Source organism: Saccoglossus kowalevskii, chromosome 17 (assembly GCF_978046115.1).
Source record: "Saccoglossus kowalevskii chromosome 17, keSacKowa6.1, whole genome shotgun sequence".
NCBI classification, from domain to species: domain Eukaryota; kingdom Metazoa; phylum Hemichordata; class Enteropneusta; family Harrimaniidae; genus Saccoglossus; species Saccoglossus kowalevskii.
This window is the reverse complement of record NC_140657.1, coordinates 7,957,665-7,977,467: the sequence shown is the minus strand read 5'-3', so window position 1 is coordinate 7,977,467 and position 19,803 is coordinate 7,957,665. Positions and strand designations below refer to the sequence as shown.

The window sequence follows — 19,803 nt, the reverse complement described above, 5'->3', positions numbered from 1 at the left end:
GCTCTTGAATATAACTGCGTGTACTTTACGTCACTTTCAGACAACGTAATTAGACATTTCAACTTTATAAACGTAAACATTACAATCGCGCCTATCATTATTTCGATCATGAACGACGATTCGGTATTAAAACTAATTCTGTTATGAGACATTTAGGCAAATTTATCAAACTAGAAGATACAATTAAAATTCATGCAAATAATATTCATAATTCAATTTCCACAAATGAAATACGATTTTAAATGAAATAAAAATAGCTATACAAATTCATGTATATTCCCAGTGCAAACCTTACCCCGCACTAAGTTAATTGTTCCCAGTTTCTTCTAATTTATCTTGTCGGGACTGGTTATACTAGATTGAACTACCGTCACACTGTCATAAAATGTGGCACCATATGTAGTCATATGACTTCACACAACTGATGGGCTGGGTGTGGACACAGCTGTTTTGGATTTAAATCCTTCAGAAAACATCAGCGGACGGCCAAATGCAATTGTTTTTATAAGACTCCCACAAACGCATATATCAGTTCACAGAGTGCTCATCAGTAGGCAGCATTATATCTGCTGAATCAAGACATTGGTGAGTTTGACATTATTTTATCTCGTCTCTTCTTTTTCTGTGTTCGTCTCAGCATCTAGAAGGTATATAGTTTTACTTGCGTGATATTTTATAGACGGGTTTTATTGGGTGTTGGTTGGTCTTCGATACACATTTGTTAACGCTGACGTGGTGTGCTGGAAATATTGCGTAGATTGTAGTCACTGGATTTGTTTCAACCGTGAAACTTTATATTTCTATGTAGACTGACTGCTTCTTTAATGTTATACGTTTGAATGGTTCGTTGGATGGTCGTTATTACACCAAGCCATGGATAAACATATTTGTCTTTTAAACGGTAGCAAAGTATTAGCGATCCCTTGCATGCACACGATCTGATTCTTTTAAAATACTAAGAACTCAAACATAAATCATGAAATCAGACAAAATATGTTCAAAATTTACAGTCATCTCCATCTTTCCACGATTGTCATTAGACCAATAATACATCTTCATACTCAACTGTCAAATGTCTGTCATTTATACACCTACACCCCAATTGTTTAGACTGCTTTCCTCTGATTACATAGAACACCAACACCCTAACAATCTCACTATCTATATCTTTAAGTAGATATGTAGATTTCCTCGGAGCCATCAAACTATGTTCCTTTATATATTTAGACAGTGTTGTGAACATACACACAGTAATAAGTTTGGAGCTCTACCACAAGTAGACCATATTACAAAAAAACGATTTAATAATATAAAAACACTACCGTATACATAATTGTTTATGTGAGGCGAGGGGGTCAAACCTGAAGAGCTCCCGAAACCTGTATCACTTGACGTTGAAATTACACTATAAGTACGAGTGTCCATGAAGTTACATCTATATCATAACCCCTCTCCCCATCCCACCAATATTATCCCCCTACAGAGACCCTCCATGGCCAGTGTATCCTACACAGACCCAGATCATTTCACAATCATCCTAATTCTCCAGGACCAATAGCATCAAGAGACGTTTACCCTGCCCAATAATCCGGTACTAATAGTATCTTCTTACATAGACCCAATCATCCCCAATTCTCCAGGACCAATACCATCTTCCTACACATACACAGATATTCCCAAAATCCTCTTGCACCAATGAAATATCCTTATCCATTCATCAATTCCTTATTCCCACTATCACTATCTACACATACATCGATTCCCGTGTCCCCATAACCAATATTATCGCACAATCTAGACCCTAACTCCCCAACACCTAAATACCAATATTATAATATAGCCATGCCCCATGATTTCATAACCCAACAAAAGTACCCTTAATTGTTTGAGACCATACTCATTATATATGTATTTATTCATGTCCAGTTGTGTTATTTCTAGAATGTTCGATATATATCAGATGAATTACATTAAATGCGTCATTTATTTATCCAATTTATCATTACTCTGTGTATCCTGGGTTATGACGTGGTGTCTAATCTACCACATACCATTTATTAGACTGTCCCAGTTGTGGAAATATTATTGCTTTATATGATAATTAAACAAAACGAGCTTGTGTAATCTATCGCGCTGACGCGAAATTTCTACGACGGGACTGTTCTGCCGCGCCCTCCATAGTTGTCACCACGTTAGCATTAATTGAAAGCTTCCAACCAATAAGAAAGGCTGCTTTTGGTCTGACCTGTTCTACGGAAATATAACGCACGTGTGGCCTGACACAAGCCTGGCGCAAACGCACGCTTACTTACCTTTTTTGTAAGTTTTCGACTCCCGGGTTCCATAATACCACTGGAATAATTAATAGCAATGTACACGCCACTGAATATACCAGTCGTGGTATAGTCTACGATTTAAAAAAGAATTATAAATTTTCCACAAAATAAAATGTAATTAACAGTGTTTAAACATTACCGGTCGCCAGAGTCCGTCAAGTTTTCTGCCGGGCCGGGTAACGTTTCCGCCCTCTTTTTGGAGCAGTAAATTATATAATGACCGTCAGTAAAGTAATAAGCTATCTAGTGTCCATCTTTTTTTGGTACATAAAATCCAAATTAATGTTTTATATATTATATATATATTGTTTTTCTTTATATAATTGTTATATTTTTAACACTGTTAAACGGTTGGCACATTCCTATGTACTTTAAATAAATAATAAATCACACAGTCAAGTATGAACAAGTTCTAGAACAACTTTAGATGCTTACCTGTTATATATATGTTTTTCATGTTTTTCTACAGTTTAAAAAAATACGCATAAGGGCTACATGAAAGTTGCATCTAATATAATATGGATTTCTAATAGTGTGAATTATGAACTCTCGCGAAGTATATGGTGTGAATATTACTTCACGAAAACCTCTACTACATCCTTAGTACATCAAATATTATCACTGACAGTGTTATATACATATACTGCTTATACTGGTTTTAATAGCGCTGGCAACTTGGTCCCCCAATTTTTCATCAGGGACACTAACTTTTAAGAGTTGGTAGCCCATGTGTCAACCACACTATTTGTAGGGATTTATAATACTGTAATTAATGTGATGTGCATTCGTGGTATCACAATTCTGGACGAAAAGTATCGAAATTATAGTAAATATTCAAATATACCAATTTGCAAACATTGGTAATCAAAAAACAACATGTTCTGTCTCGGGACGTTGATTTCGTTTATGCTCGTGTCGAAATATGTCGATCTTGGTAAAGTCACCATTCATTTAGAATGGAAATATTAGAGTTGATATATAAACAATGGACATTAACCACTGACAGGTGGGACTCACAGAACTGACCCTGTAATATAGCACGTACTACGATATACCTGCACAATACAACAACCACTCACTGTACTGTTACCAATGTGTCACTGTACAATAAAACATTTCTCTACAATACACCAACGGGATACGTTACAATACATTATACAATGAATTATACAATACACCAATGAGTAACATTGCATTACACCAGTGAGGTGACTTACTGTACATCAATGACTTACTGTACAATACTCAAATGAGTCACTGTATAATACACCAATGACACGCTGTGTAGTTTACTAATTAGTTATTGTGAAATACAAAAGTGGGTTATTGTACACTAACGTACAACACGCAAATGATTTACGGTATGTTATACTAATGATTTACGTTACTGAGTTACGTACTGCACAATACACAAATGACGTACTGCACAATACACAAATGACGTACTGCACAATACACAAATGTCGTTCTGCACAATACACAAATGACGTACTGCACAGTACACAAATGACGCACTGCACAATACACAAATGACGTACTGCACGATACACAAATGACGTACTGCACAATACACAAATGTCGTACTGCACAATACACAAATGACGTACTGCACAGTACACCAATGACGTACAGTACAATACACCAATTAGTGACCGCACAAGTTCATCAGACTACCAGAAGAACACTATGTTATATTTATAACCCACTATTAATATTTAGATGTGTAACTATAATATAGTATTTAAATATTTTAAACATAAATAAACCATTGTGTAATGTGATAACCTGCATGTTTGTTTTTCAGTACAAAGATGAAGACCACGCAGTTTATGTGTGTCTTGTTTTTGGCCGTGACCGTTCAATCGATCGAAATATCACATTTCGTAAGTTATAAATGTAATTGTTTTAAAACTTATAACTTATACTCAATACTACACATTCAGCAAGTCGTACCGTGGCGCAATGTACCAATTCCTATACAAAATAAAGAAGTCGGCTATAAGTAATGTTTTTCAAATCAATTCATCTCTTTGTAGCGTACTTGTCAATTATAATATATGGAATTCATTACTAAGTAGTGTTGTTAATAATAAACGATTACTAATACAAATAGCTGCGATGATGTGAGCGGCCTTCTTTTCTATCATTTACGTCATAGACGCACTTTGTCGCTAGAGGGCGGGTAGAACCTATTATTAAGAACTTAAATGTTTCTAATTTTCGAATGTGAATAACGACGGAATAAAATGTACACATGTGTGGAACACTCCGACGATCCAATGCCATGTGACACACATAATTATCCAATGAACAGCAAACTTCTCAATTAATCAGATTTCATCATCAAAGGCAAACTTAATTTGATTGCGTGTATTTCGAATGGCCGCTTTATGTCTTTTTTTTTTATAAGAGCTCGCTTGACAAATTAGAATTTCAGACTGATAACTGTAATGTTATTAAGTAAAGAGATTAAATTATACCATCCCGAGTTTCAATAAAATGGGGTAAAAACATCCCTTGCCTAATAACTGAAGTAGTGTAAAACCATTCATTTACATCAGTATTTAATTATTTTGATTCTTCAAACCATTTTACTGGGTTCACAAACTTGGCAGAAAAACAAAGAATTCAATGTCATTGACATGTTCACGTGGGTTTCACTTATCGGTCAAAATAGAGAAATTGGAAATCAGCGAATATTTAATGTGTTTACAGTAACCGTAAATGTAAGCTATTCATAATGTATCTATCTCTGATGTATTTCCAGATGAAACGAGCATATAAAGGTCTAGATGCCCCGGACAAACGACAGGATGACTTGCCAAGTACATGTGAGTTAACCTAACCCTTTTTTGAAAATTATTTGTAAATTTCCCTATAGTTTAACATGGGTTAATGAAGTAGAATATAGCAAATGAACAACACTATGTGGAAATGGGGAATTTATACTTTTTCGTTATTTTTGTTGAAACAGTAAATTATTTTGCTGAACAACATGGGCTGAATTGTGAGTTCGCCCCTATTGCGATGGTAGGAATTACTTTTAACGTATGTTGAAGATGTGTTAATAGCAAGATGTTCTACATTCGTGAAATGCGACATAACAGGAGTATAACACTTTCAAAATAACGTTCACGTGAATGTTATTAATAGCTTACTGGGACTAATTTAAAATTGTATGTGTGACATAGTTAATTGGCGAGAATATTCGAAAGTTTGGATTTTTCGCCCCATAATTTGAAATAATTGTTGTATTTGAAGGTTTTGCGATACATAAGTTGTGTTTGGCAAGGTTATTGTGTTATTCGAGTACATATTCACAGCTACCATTTTGTTCATATGGGTACTGCCAACCACAAGCAAATCGGTAGACAGGGAGTTAAAATAACTAATCAAAAGTCGTTCAAGAACTGCAACTAAGAAAAAAATTGTCACATACTTGCAAATTATTTTTTTAGTTTGTAGAACTACATATGATTGGAAACTTTCATTTTCGTTTTATAACAATTTGAACTAAAAACACAAAATATCATATTTTCGTATGTTTTTTTTTATCATTTTTAAATGTATGTTATAATTACTTCTAGAAACATTTATACCCGGGCACAATTTGATTAAAAAATGTCGACTTATGGTATCCCCAAATGTCTACAATAACTTATTCTCACAAAACATTGTTTCAAATCTTTGTGCTGCTCGGGTTTGAATGATTTCACCTATTTGAGCCGTCGTGAGAAATGCAGGCTGTATGTCCACGTTCATTGTCTTACAAAAGTTCACGTGTAGGACAATTTGTAACTGATCATAGACAGGCATACAAACTTTGAACATTGGTAAGTCGTGACTGGTAAGATACTGTCACTTGTTGCTCTGTAGCAATTACGCGTTGTGAATTTCACCCAAAAAAACACGCATAAAAGGTGGTGTATTAACGATGACAGCGGTTTCACGTTCTCTTTTTACCCCATAAACACATCTGATACCGGTTAATCCCATGGTGAAAAGAATAGAATCGAGAAGATTCGTAATACCGTAAAAGGAATAAATGTACGTGCCGATATGAACAGTTTATTGTTCCATACGTCCCATATGGTAACACATTAGTTACGGTGTCCGATTCTGTAATTGTATACTATTTTCACGCAGTGACACCGAGCTTTTCATTACCTATGACATGCAATGTTCATCCGCTGTTCATAGCAATCTGTGCAGGCTGCCACTCTATACAGTATTTATAACGAATGTGAATAAAATATGCTTTACTTTATAAAAAAAACAATTTTTTTTGCAAGGGTTACTACTGCGAGCTGGTTCGTTCAATATAAAACCAGAATAGCAAAACGCGTAAACATGTCGGTTCAATATCAACGAACACCAACCGTGTTTCAAATGGCATTTAGAGGGAGTACTGCAGTGGCGGATCTAGGGGAGAGTTCTTGGGGCCCGGACCCCCTTGAACAATTTATTCAATTTGTTTTTGTATAATATAAAAAAAAATACTAACTTAGTCTGGCGATTTTAAAGTTTGGACCCCCTATAAAAAAAATCCTGTATCCGTCCCTGTACTGAGCTAAGTCAACTTAAGTGATATCAAATACATAATGTGACCACAAATTTGGAATCGAACTCGGAGCTCACATAGTGGTCGATGAGACAGACACACTGGTCCATCTTGAACTCAGTATCATTAGCTTTTGCAGTATTTTATTCTATGATTTTTCGTGTTTAGATGAAGAATATTTAAAAGTTAGTCTTTATGCAGATTGTGTGTATACAGCCAACCTGCTTTAATTTCAGTATGTAAAAACATGAGAACAATAACCACAATTTCCGAAATGTCAACACTCACAAATACGATTCACGCATTGAGTAGTAAATGTTCGATTCAAAAATAGAAATATGTCCATTTCCCGTTATGAAATTCGTACAAATTAGTGCATATTAAGACTCAATGGAGGCCTTCAAAAGTATGAGAATTTCTACAAAATATACATATATTGGGCGAAGGGTGTTAAGTCAGGTACAACCCACCTACTCGCACTCTCCTTGCATATAAAACCCTTCCCACGTAGCAATCTGCATATTTGTTGGGCTTTATCAAGATAGCAACATACTTTTGGATTCAGGGGCTGGACAGACATTACAAAGGGGGTGGCCCCTGTTTCTGCGTGATAGGTTCATTGGTTTTGATCAAAGCTTCGCTGAGCCTATACTATGTTGTTTATGCAGGCGAATTTGAGTTGTGATTTTAAACAATATCAACAATCTGTTCTATCTTATAAAAAATACAGATGACACGTTCACGTTTATTATTAGTTTTATGTCCTGTTTATGTACGAAAATATGTAAATTGTAAGACATACGTCACAAACTATTTTCAGTATTTAGTTTGAATTTAATGTTCTAATGCCCTTTAACCATGTTAGTTATTCATTTAATTTACATAAGCTTGGTCATTCATTTTTTTCAAATGGGGTTCTATCATTTCCAATGGAGTCCTGCATTTTCAGAGTAAATTCCAAATATCCCGCAGCAATCCGCTGCTCGCTACATGATGATTTATTTATGTGCACTGAGAACAGGAACTGAACACAGAACCGACAGTTTTACAAACGCCCCGACTTTGCACCATGATTCCAAACCTGACCACCGCGAGCCTGGCACGTGGCAGCATGTTCTCCTTTAATTTAACTGCTGAATGGGCAGTCGACCATGAGAGTTGAACCTATAATTTTCCCGATTTGAGGCGGACACACTAACTAACAGCTGCTGTCATATGTGTGCATCCGCTCTGGTTTCTGACCACCATCAATAAACACACCAATAAAGTATCAGATTGCACCTTTAAAGTAATTTAAATTTCAGAAGGGCGAGCGCTGGTTGCATGTCACAATTTTCACTACTGCCTGAGATATTATGTTATCATGAGGTCGCATGACCATATATGGTTATCTAATATGTTAATCACATTTCTTGCTCGGTGACTTCATTATAGCAATGACTGCATGTGCTTGAGATATTACAGTCTTGCATAATCATGAGGTCGCATGACCATATATGGTTATCTAATATGTTAATCACATTTCTTGCCCGGTGACTTCATTATAGCAATGACTGCATGTGCTTTTCTACAACAGTAATTGAGATATTACAGTCCTGCATAATAATGAGGTTGCATTAACATAAATGGTCATTCGTTATGTTAGTCGTTATGACGCCTTCATTATAGCAATGTGAAAACATGTGAAAAAAACATTCACAAATTCTCTACTCTGGAACAGTTGTTGCTGTGATGTGAAACGTGGAGAATACGTATAGTCCCTGTGCGATGGCCGACGAAATGATTTTTCTTAAATTGTTTTAATAACAATTATGCAAATGAAATGCAAAAGAAAATGTTAATCCAAGATGGTGGCTAGATCATGTGACCTTTGTTCCTCATTTGAGGACATGTACTACAACTTTTGCTAACATTTCAAATATGGAGTCAATCGGTGCAACGGTTATCAAATGAAAAATACTAAACAAAGTAATCACAATAAGGTTTCGTCTTCAACAGACGGAAGAAATAACGGGAAATAAAGGCGGGCCTAGAGTAAATACGTAGATAGAAGGAAGATGCAGTGATATGATCAGTATTAACTTGTAACACGTAAATAAGCCCTTAACATGTGTAAATTGTCGATTCTTAATAATGGCGCCAATACAATCTGAGTATTGAAGTAAATACATGTTATATTTATAGTTGATTGCAAAGACCATGGCGGAAATTGTCGCCAAATCAAACCTAGTGGAGACAACTGTATGCAGTACGAGATGGAGGATTCCACAGGTGTATGTAATACGGGTGCATCATGCTGTGTTCGTAAGTTTGTTTTTTGACTTGTATTAAATACATATTCGGGAATACAAATACAAATTAGTAGAAAACAATGACTTTGTGTTTTCTCCATAGCGTTTAAATCCAACCGTGGTGGCCATTTTTATTTGAAAATGGTGAAACCACAACAATTCTGGTTTGTAAGTTCAAAAACTAGTTCAAGACCCTCATTACATATTCAATAGGTTTTGAAATATATTGCAATTGTATAAAGTTTAACCAATTTCTTTAAATAATATCATTGTCCTTAGACGATTGTAATGATGACCTGAGTGGTTGTGGATCGTGTGAGACTCCTTACAGCCATGGCGACCATCTCTGCCCACCCGGAAAAATCGTTTACCCCGGTAAAAACTGTAAATGTTCAGATGCAGGGAAGATTTGTTGTACAGGTAAAATCAAACATTTTATGTCATATTTTATTTCCTTTTCTTCAAAAAAAAATCAGGTCATTGTCATTGTTTGAAGATGTGATATTGATATTGCATGAATATCATCTACAAATATTGGTTATCAGTGACACTATGGATCAGAAAGTAAAACTATAAATCAGTGTTCTGTCTCATTAATATTTTATTTACTGACACTGTAATGCGTAGTCCATGTCAATGTCAATATTCATTGAAATATGGTACCACAAACGTACCAACTGTTTCCAAATCAAAAATGTGTTGTTTTTTTAATACATTAATTGCTACAATTGATTTCTTTCTTTTTTTCAGTTGACTGTGAAACTGCCTGTAAGTAACATTAAGTGTGCACTTTGGCGGATAAATGGACTGGGTCTGGAAACGCGCGCAATTGTTTCGAATGACGTCACATTAGGCGATTGTATCTTGATTTTGATGTTACGTGATGAATATGACTCAATATTTTCTCAAATGAAACATTTAACTAACAAATCGTTGGTTAAAAGATGAGTAAAGACACGTTTAGTGGTCATAACCGGCTATGAACTAGCATGAACAAAATGGCGCATTTAATGAGGTGCTTCGACAAAAAATGTCACATGATACTGAAATCAACTACCTCGGGATATTAACGAAGTATAAATTTGATTATAGAAGTTTTACTTCGTGACTAATTAAGCTACATCTATTTATAAATATAAATACGTATACAGGTTTAAAAATTGTACGTTTTCTATTTTTGCTAACAGTGAACGATACATGTCGCTTGGTGTTTCAAGGACTATGCAAACCAGTTACGTGTCCAGCCGGTTACGTTGCGAGAGAAGATCCGGAATGTTGCGGGGGTCTAAAACACTGTAAATGTTGTAAAGGTAAATATGTACAAGATAAATTACACATTATATCAAACACAAAATATACTTAAACATTGCACATAGATTACACATCATTTCGTATTGAACTTGACATAACGAACATAAATCGAATAATAATTACATGTCGAACATAAATTAGACATTATTAATATTAAACACAAATCGATTAATAATTACATGTCGAACATAAATTATACATTATTAATATTAAACACAAATCGATTAATAATTACATGTCGAACATAAATTACACATCTTTATGTCGAATATAGCTTACACATTCATTGCAAAACATAACACACATCATGTCTAACCAAACATACCCAATCATAGTTTACCCAGTATAACACACCCCATGCACTGAGCTACGCCCTGTGGGTGAATGTTTGACAAATGTTTGACAAACTGTATTGTAGAGTGAAATCATATGATCAACTGTCCAATTTTCAGTTGAGGTTCTGTTTCGCATGAATGGTACTTGTGGAATACAATCAAATGTATTTCTATTGTCATAATACATCTATAGTGTCGTATTATGCTTTTGATTGACTCGTTATTTGATTGACATAAAACTCGAACAAGCGCTGCGCGATGACCACCGCCCTTTAAACTGTGTGCATTATACCAACCCACAGACTGCTTCTTGGTTGGCTTCATGTAACCACAGGGAGCCCAGGAACTATAATCAACTGTAATACGCAGTCTCTATGAGCGGGGGGGGGGGTATCGGCTGGTATCCAGTGTAAGAAATAGACAAGGGATGAAGGCTCCAGCCAGCTCACATTTTTTAAACTCGAAAAAACAGACGAAAAGAACGAAAAATAAAATATAAAAAAAATATCAGGTTGAAGAATATTAGTTGCTTCTTCAAATTTCGCCAAAGCCCTATCTACATTTTACCGATATCTGCAGAATAAATCAAGAAAACTACACAAATTGACTCCATTTAGGAATTCCTAACGGTTTGCCCGAACGCACGGCACAGTTGGGGGCGTGGCCTGTTCAGCATTTGTCAACAACCAACGAACCACATCGAGGTCACGACTCGGTTAGTCTTGCTCAACTGGTTCGTAACCAATCTTGTGATTGGTTGTTGATAAATGCTGAACAGGCCACGCCTCCAACGGTGTCGTGCGTTCGGACTAACCGTTAGGAATTCCTAAATGGAGTCAATTTGTGTACTAGTAGTTTTCTTGATTTATTCTGCAGATATCGGTAAAATGTAGGCAAGGCTTTGGCGAAATTCGAAGGAGCAACTAATATTCTTCAACCTGGTATTTTTTTTAGATTTTATTTTTTATTTTTTTCGTCTGTTTTTTCGAGTTTAAAAAATGTGAGCTGGCTGGAGCCTTCATCCCTTGTCTATTTCTTACACAAGATACCAGCCGATACCCCCCCCCCCCCCCGCGCGCTCATAGAGACTGCGTATTACAGTTGATTATAGTTCCTGGGCTCCCTGTGATGTAACAAGTTAAATGATTCGATGAAATGAATGTAGGTGTAAAATGACAACCATATATCGCATACCATTATTATTTTAGGTATGACAAAATTGAATGGCACTGACATTCCAACTGGCAGTATGGTTAACACGATTACGGGAACTGGAACGGGCGAAGGAGCAAAACCAGGTATGACACCAAAATGTAGATTAGAACCGTGTAAATCAGTGGCGGTGCCCCCCCCCCCCCAATCAAGCTGAAATCCTGTGTGTCGATGCGACACAGTTGAAAAGAAATGCCTGTCTTGCACCTCAAAATGCAGAAAATAGCGTCTCAGAGGGTCTAGATTTCAAAGCAGATCCCGCCTCCAAAATTTCGTTCTGCCGTCTCGGTAATGCGTTGAGCGCCATTATCATCTGTTGGCACCATCTGTAAAATGGTTTTGTACAGACTATTTCTGTCCGTATAAAATGTTGATAACAATTGACATTTTTTTATAAAATTTATTAAATTTAGTGACAATTTTACAAAATGTGAAAATATTCGCATTAATAAAGAAGTGCGCGGCGGAAAAAAATGGGGAGGCTACAGGACCTTGTTGTTTTCCGTTGCTCTATCATATTATCTTAGTAGTGGCGGTGTTCTAGTAGCATGTGGCCAAGAGAGGCATTATTGATTCAAGCTCTCTCCATGGCTGATTTTGATTTACTCTAAGAACATATTCCAGCGGTAGGCACCCCCACCATAATCAGTGCAGCCGCCTTGGCTCTGATTAGCATATTAATTCCGGCTGCCATCTTCCAGCTATAATGCATTGTTTGTTTGTTTGTTTCTTTGAATTGCGGGACCTGTTTCTGTTGCTATGCCAATCTTACAGTGGTATGTCATTCAATTCTCATTGCAGGTGCGGGTGTAAGAGGGGACCCTGTACTAGAAACATTGGATCACTTGATTTATAGGTTTGATGGTCAATGTTCGTACGTTTTGGTTAGAGAGTGCAGTAACCCGAATGGCCATGCAGCGTTCAAAGTGATATCCCAGCATATTGCTGCCAAGGACCGAACTGGAGCATTTACAACAATGGTGCATGCCTTATCTATCTTCGCAGATAAAATAGGAGGAGGGGAACACGAAATTGAACTGTTTATTGGCAAAGAAATTTCGGTAAGAATATTATCATTACCATGTTTTCTGGATGAATTTATTACAGTTTGTTCCAAATAATTTTCTGAAATTCCTGAAACAGTGATCAAGGCGTCAACTCTGTCAAAAGTTGTTTTCCCCTTTTTATGCCATCACTTTATGAGATGCTGTATTGTTCGAGTTACGGACATCGAGATATAAAAGTGACCACGCCCATATTTTTGAAACCACGCCCACTTTTGTGGAACCACGCCCAAATTGCAACTTGATGTTCAGTTAGCAGTCAACAGAACTTTGAGTTTTTGTTAAATGTCCATTTCAATAATTCGAACATTGAATAACAGTAACGGACAACATATATTTTTTTGTTTTGTTTAACTTTCAAATTTTGTAACCCGAACGTTAATTAGCAGTTATTCAAACTTCTGGTTAATAACTCGAAACAGTTAACCTAAATTCGAGTTACAGCAACGTAGATTGTCGTTCGAACATCCACATAGCGTCTTTCATTTTTGACCGCGCAATAAGATTGCTTGTTTGAAAGGTAAACAAAACAAAATATATATATTGTCAACAAAAACCAAAATGTATGTTGCCAGTAACTCAAAGTTTTATTAACTGTTAATTGAACATCGAGTTACGTAACGTTATTGTTATTCAGATGATATGGTCAATAGTGTCCACTGACACATACATACATTTTAAACAGATAAACAAAAAACCGAGAGAATCTTTTGAAAACTTCACGACATTTGAAGACTACGATAACGATATAAGGGTGTATAGAGATGGAACCAAGGTGTGCGTTTCGAAGAAGAATGTATTTGATGTGTGGTATAATGGAATTGGGCGTGTTGATGTCAATATTAACCCTGATTCCATTAAAGTTTGCGGACTACTGGGAAATGGAAATGGTGACCCATACGATGACTTCCAAAAATGGACACCATGGGGCCTGGAGCTCATTCCTCTGTTCGACTTAACGGAGATACCAAGGGAAGTTATTGCAGAATTCGGGTACACCTGGAAATTGACTGGCGACCCTGAGTAAGTTTACCTATGGACTCAAACCACTGAACTACACATATCAATTGTCTTGCTTTATGCATTTAGGCGTGCGTCACTTCCTGCTTTCTTCTGGTTCTTGTTACCAGAGATGGTCAAATCTCTTTTGCGACACTCTGGGTATTGGAGAATGCTTAGCTTGTTTGGCTACAAAACTTTAACACCCAAATGTCAGAAAAAAAACTGGCTAATGTAATATCTTGAAACGTCCGTATAGCATTTGGCAGGGCGATACAAGAGATGAGACACGACACACACTGAGTGCTGATAATACTGACACGTGTTTATTCAAGTCCAGGCTTTATATACTTGCACCATTGTTACATAATAATGACACCTGGTCTAACAGACCATTCATGTTGAGATCACTACAGCTACCCAACTCTAACACCCAAATGTCAGAAACAAACCTATCTACCCAACTCTAACACCCAAATGTCAGAAAAAAAATGGCCACCCAACTCTAACACGCAAATGTCAGCAAAAAAATCGGCTACCCAACTCCAACACCCAGATGTCAGACAAAAAACCTGGCTACTCAACTCTAACACCCAAATGTCAGAAGAAAATGGCCACCCAACTCTAACACGCAAATGTCAGCAAAAAACTGGCTACCCAACTCGAACACCCAAGTGTCAGAAAACAACCTATCTAGTCAAATCTCTTAATTAAAAAAGCGAGATTTGGCTGGGAACCTCTGAGTCTGGTTGCCTGACATACAACTAACAAACTGCATAGATGTGTATCAGGTAATGTTCACTCCCAACGCCAAACAACTAAAAACACCCAGCTCTAATCTTTTGTTGCAACTCATCTATTAACCGTGAAAATTGAGGCTGTAAATCTTCTTTCTTCTATAGCCTGATTCCTGCACATACAACAATTTCCTACCATTAAAACAGATGATCATACTTCCTCGACTTTTGCAAAATGTTTCCATTTACAAATTATAATTATAAGTTTGGTATTTATAGTCACACATTATTAAACATTATTTTGGATTGTTCAGTCATTTTTATCCTTTACTTTTTAGGCCTTGCCAATGAAGGGCCTTAATAAGATAGACACACCACTTAACACTGTTACATATCTGGTGTCGACAAAGATAAATTAGTCACAGAAATATTTTGGGAATTGTCCAGAAATCACTAAATGTGTAACAAAAAACTATGATATATGATAAAGAAATAATTGAGATTAAAATGCTTACATCGAGATCCCGCACAAAACATCAATATGTGTCGGTACACATTATTTGTTCTGATTTTGATTTATTGGACGCTGACACGTATTTCTTTTTCTTTTCCTTTTAGCTGCAATGAAGCACTATTAGAGTATTAATTGGAATGGTGCAGGGAATCTACCGAACACATTTACAGATTAATTGTAATAGAAGCATGCCAATGAATGTCGATTTTCGTTATTGAGCCATTGTACCAAGAGAATCCCTCGTCTCTAGTTTATATTATTTAATTAAATATGTTGACAATGTTGTGTATTGTTCATTAGTAAATTATGTTTTCGGAATTAAGAAATACTTATCAGGGTTAGGCTTAATTGGGTTATCAATAAAGTTTAGGTTAGAATGGGGAATCATTTGTCTTCGTGGTTATTTGTCATTGTATGGTTCAGCATAGATTCATTGCCCATGTCAATTTCCTAGATGCTAAATACTCAGTGTGAGCGTGCTTCCCGTTCTTTGTGCTTCAATTTTGAAAAATATCTATATTCACATGTAACTATAATTCACCAATAAGCCTGACTCTCATTACTGATACTAAAGTTATTAATATGTGAACACTGAAATTCAGTTTAACTCTATAAAAATACTCTTTTGTCTCAACGCCGATATTTTATAGAGGGCGGTGTTGTAAACAATCAGTTGCCGGGTCCCATCACAGTGGCACGCATTCTCGATTACAACAATATAATTTAATAATATGTAATTATTTCGAAAAAGTCTTTGTCCATTATCGAAAACATCGTTTAACCATGCTGAATGTCTTAGCAACAGCTCATTTAAGTTGATGTAAATTCCTAAAATGTTTGGTCACACCAACAACGTCTAGATCTGTTTAAAACCGCCCTCTGCGACCATGCTATAAACAAAATCTATATGACCAATACCTAATGTGATATTTAAGCTGTTTTGAGTTGTGTTCATTTCTCCAGATTACTGATTACACATTTATTACAAATGGATCAGAAGAGTTTAGTGTTACCACTTTAACATAACTACTGATAACCTCGGCTCAATCTTTAATTTACGCCAAAAACAAAATATAGCCCACCACAATGCCTTGTGGGACGGCACTATTTAAATTTGACCAATCAGAAAAAAAACATTGAACACAACCTTTTGTTGAGATACACTCATATAAGCAGTAATCCAATAAAGTGCCAATATATCATATATTATTTATTGTTTAATCACAGGACGTATGTAAGAAGCAGATTCAATAGCATTCTGAAAGTCAAAATATATGGTGTCAATGCAATGACTACTTCCTGAATGTCTGTCCACATTTCTTGTGGTTAGAAGTTGTCTATGGTACAACATGTGATAACCAATAGCCTGAAAAACAAAAGAGATTGTCTTACAGCACATACATACTGGTGTAACCTTAGTTGTGAAGCCACACATTGAATTAACATTTAATATAGTTGAATTAACTTTTAATATAGTTGAACTATCTTTTAATATAGTTACGATATGAACTCGATTAAAACGCGTTCCTATATAGGGTTGCGTTTTAATTTGAGTTTAATTAAACTCAATTAGAATGCAATACAATGTAGAATTGCGTTTTAATTAAGTTTAATTAAACAAAACTTGAATATCCCGTGACTGGACATAGAAATATTTGCGAAGCTTAGGTTTAGTATCGGGGTAAGGTATGGTACAATTGTATTAATATTAATATAAACTGAACCATACCTTCCCCCTTTACTAAACCTAAGCTTCGCAAACTTGACTCAAGTTCTATTTTTATAGAAGAACCTTCCCAAATAAAAGAAATTCTAAAATAATTGAACAACCAAGAAAGCAACAAATATCAGGCTGCATCCTGAAAACATCGAGATAGCGCATCACAACCAGTTCATTGCAAAGATGAAATCCTCCACCCCTCCCAGTACATTCTACAGCATTAATGGTTCCTATACTCATTTGCATCTATGTGCAACAAGCTTAACCAATAGATGCAATTGACTCATCAAACTTTTAACCAACCACTCATTCTAAATATTGTTGATTGAGGGCGCTGTTTACTAATGAGAAGAATCTTTTAAAAAAATTAAACAGATATAAATAAATTAAATAGATAACATATATATATGTATTCTATGAGTGTTTAAACATTGTGTTCTCTAATAATTGTTATATTATTAAGTACCGCAGATAAACACAATGGGTATAATCATGTCTCCAACAGTAAACACTAACACTATCACTAACAAAAAACTTTGCCCGGCGAGGTAGGCTTGGGATTTAACTAGTGATATTTATCTAACAAAGTTATAAGAAATGGTGTTAGCTTTTTTAGCTAATAAATTCTCATAATGCTTAATTGTTTTTCTAGTAGTAAGGTACTTTTGAATTCAAGATATGGAAAGACGTTTTGTATTGGTCCATAATGAATGTATTATGCACCTGCAACGTATTATTGCTCTTGTAAATAATTTCTGCAAAGATTTTCTAGACAAACTGTCATTCACTGATCTGTTTGATAATATATCATTTCAATCCAAGTATATACTTACAGAACAAAGCAATATTGATGCTTTGAGCGGCATCCATCTCATCCATGTCATAGAAGCAACAAGAGGGCGCGATTTATAGCTAAATTGTAATAAATCCAACAAAATCACCTTCATCAACAAGGAAACGAATCTGGTAATCGTAGCTTTGGTGGTACAAACTAAAAGCTCTTGAATAATCCAGTATGGCATTCACTTTTTCCATAATAACTAGATGGACCGGACCACAATCATAATTTTTTATATGTTTCCAGTCATTATTACTAGTTTGCATTCAAATTGTTTGACTGTACAGTAAACTTCTGCAACTTTATAACTATTTCTTCGACATTATACCCATATAATTTTACTTTCCATCTAACTTTCCAGCTTAGCAGGCTCTGTCGAATGGCTGCTGCTGCCATTGTTTCACCTTTGCGTTTCATTTTTAATTGGCCGATGAAAAACAGCATTATGACGGATCAGTATGAAGAAGGTGAAACAATTGACTCATCAAACTACCATCCTAGCACAGTATTGTCAGTAATTATGAATGTTTTTGAAAAGTTATTCATAGGCAGTTATATGTGTGCGCTTTCAGGAAGAATGGACTTTCTGAATCTGGTTCCACACCTTCCCACTGTATGCGCATTGAATTATTGGAATTTTTTTGTACATAATATGAATATAGGTCACACCATATGTCAAAATAATGTTTTATAATGTGATGGTGTTACAACTATTTGACTATGCTGATGTTGACTGGTATAACTGTGGATCAACACTTTCTGGTCGGTTACAACATTTGCAAATAGATCAGCCAGGATTAATCTCCAGAGTGCATATAAGTATATATCTTTTTTATATATAAGGTCCTGCCCTTGCGGAAATCAACAGCTCTACTTTCAGGACAATTCTGTTTTGATAATAAAATTGTACAAACAGACTTCTGCAATTTTTCAAACAATTTTGACTACCCAACTAACTTAAAAACCAATTTTTCAACCTTTCACACACTTTTTCAGATAGCTTTTGACACTTTGCAATATCACAGTAATGTTTGACTCTCCATCCAACATTTTTGACTTCCCAGCTAACTTCTGCAACTTTGAAACCATCTCTTACTATTTTTCGATCTTCCACCCAATGTTTTCAATTTGTCTAACTTCTAATCAGTTAACTTCTGTAACTTTGCAAGCATTTTTCGACATTCCATTCTATTTTTCAACATAATTTTGCAACCAATATTCTAACTCTCCAGCTAACATCTACAACAGAAAAACTTTACACACCTTCTTTGACTAAATTCTTTTACATTGCATCCCATTTGTGCGACTATTTCGTCAACCTTTTATAGCTAACTTCTACAACTTTGAAACCAATTGAAATCTTTTGCCCAACTTTTTTTGAAATAAATCCTGCAATCTTGAACCAACCAATTTGTGATGTTTCAGATAATTTTTCAACCAATTATTGATTTATCGCAGAACTTTTGCAAATTTGCACGGTATTATTAGACTTTCCACCAATTTTCGACTTTTGTCACTTTGCACACAACTGTTTTACAGCTTTTCAAATAATTACAGACAAACAAACATTCACAACATTCAACACTCAGCAAGCGATTTCAATGTTTTAACTAAGATGTGCGCCCAGGCGGACCAACCACACTGGGTCTAGCTACACGAGGTTACAAACTGGAGAACTCAATGATGACATGAAAGTAAGTAATAATGGCACAAGTGTTCAGTGGTTTTTGGGGTGCTTTGTTGTGAATATACCCTTTTTATAATGTTTATATTTACAATGGCATTATGCATAGATTTTGAAAGGGGAAGCTAAACCAATCGCAATAAAATATGGCATAGGTGTTACACAGGTATAATTGGCGTTTTTGTAGAGTGCATTTATATG

General features: G+C 35.6%; 1 protein-coding gene across 1 annotated transcript; it reads left to right on the top strand.

The window, feature by feature from the left end:
* The first annotated feature begins 467 nt into the window (after nucleotides 1-467).
* Nucleotides 468-15,744, top strand: LOC100371742 (BMP-binding endothelial regulator protein-like). The gene is made up of 11 exons (XM_006822493.3): nucleotides 468-585; nucleotides 4,141-4,219; nucleotides 5,104-5,167; nucleotides 9,082-9,201; nucleotides 9,468-9,608; nucleotides 9,939-9,956; nucleotides 10,376-10,498; nucleotides 12,043-12,132; nucleotides 12,848-13,107; nucleotides 13,796-14,133; nucleotides 15,465-15,744. The coding sequence occupies exons 2-11, from the start codon at nucleotides 4,148-4,150 to the stop codon at nucleotides 15,490-15,492; spliced, it is 1,254 nt and encodes a 417-aa protein (XP_006822556.2). The 5' UTR covers nucleotides 468-585; nucleotides 4,141-4,147; the 3' UTR covers nucleotides 15,493-15,744.
* Nucleotides 15,745-19,803: the final 4,059 nt, after the last annotated feature.

Bases quoted from the DNA above. Each gene is read 5' to 3' on its own strand.
- LOC100371742 (XM_006822493.3), top strand. From the start codon at position 4,148: ATGAAGACCACGCAGTTTATGTGTGTCTTGTTTTTGGCCGTGACCGTT. The intron at 9,202-9,467 runs GTAAGTTTGTTT...CATTGTCCTTAG, and splicing joins GGGTGCATCATGCTGTGTTC to ACGATTGTAATGATGACCTG. The intron at 14,134-15,464 runs GTAAGTTTACCT...TTTTCCTTTTAG, and splicing joins AAATTGACTGGCGACCCTGA to CTGCAATGAAGCACTATTAG.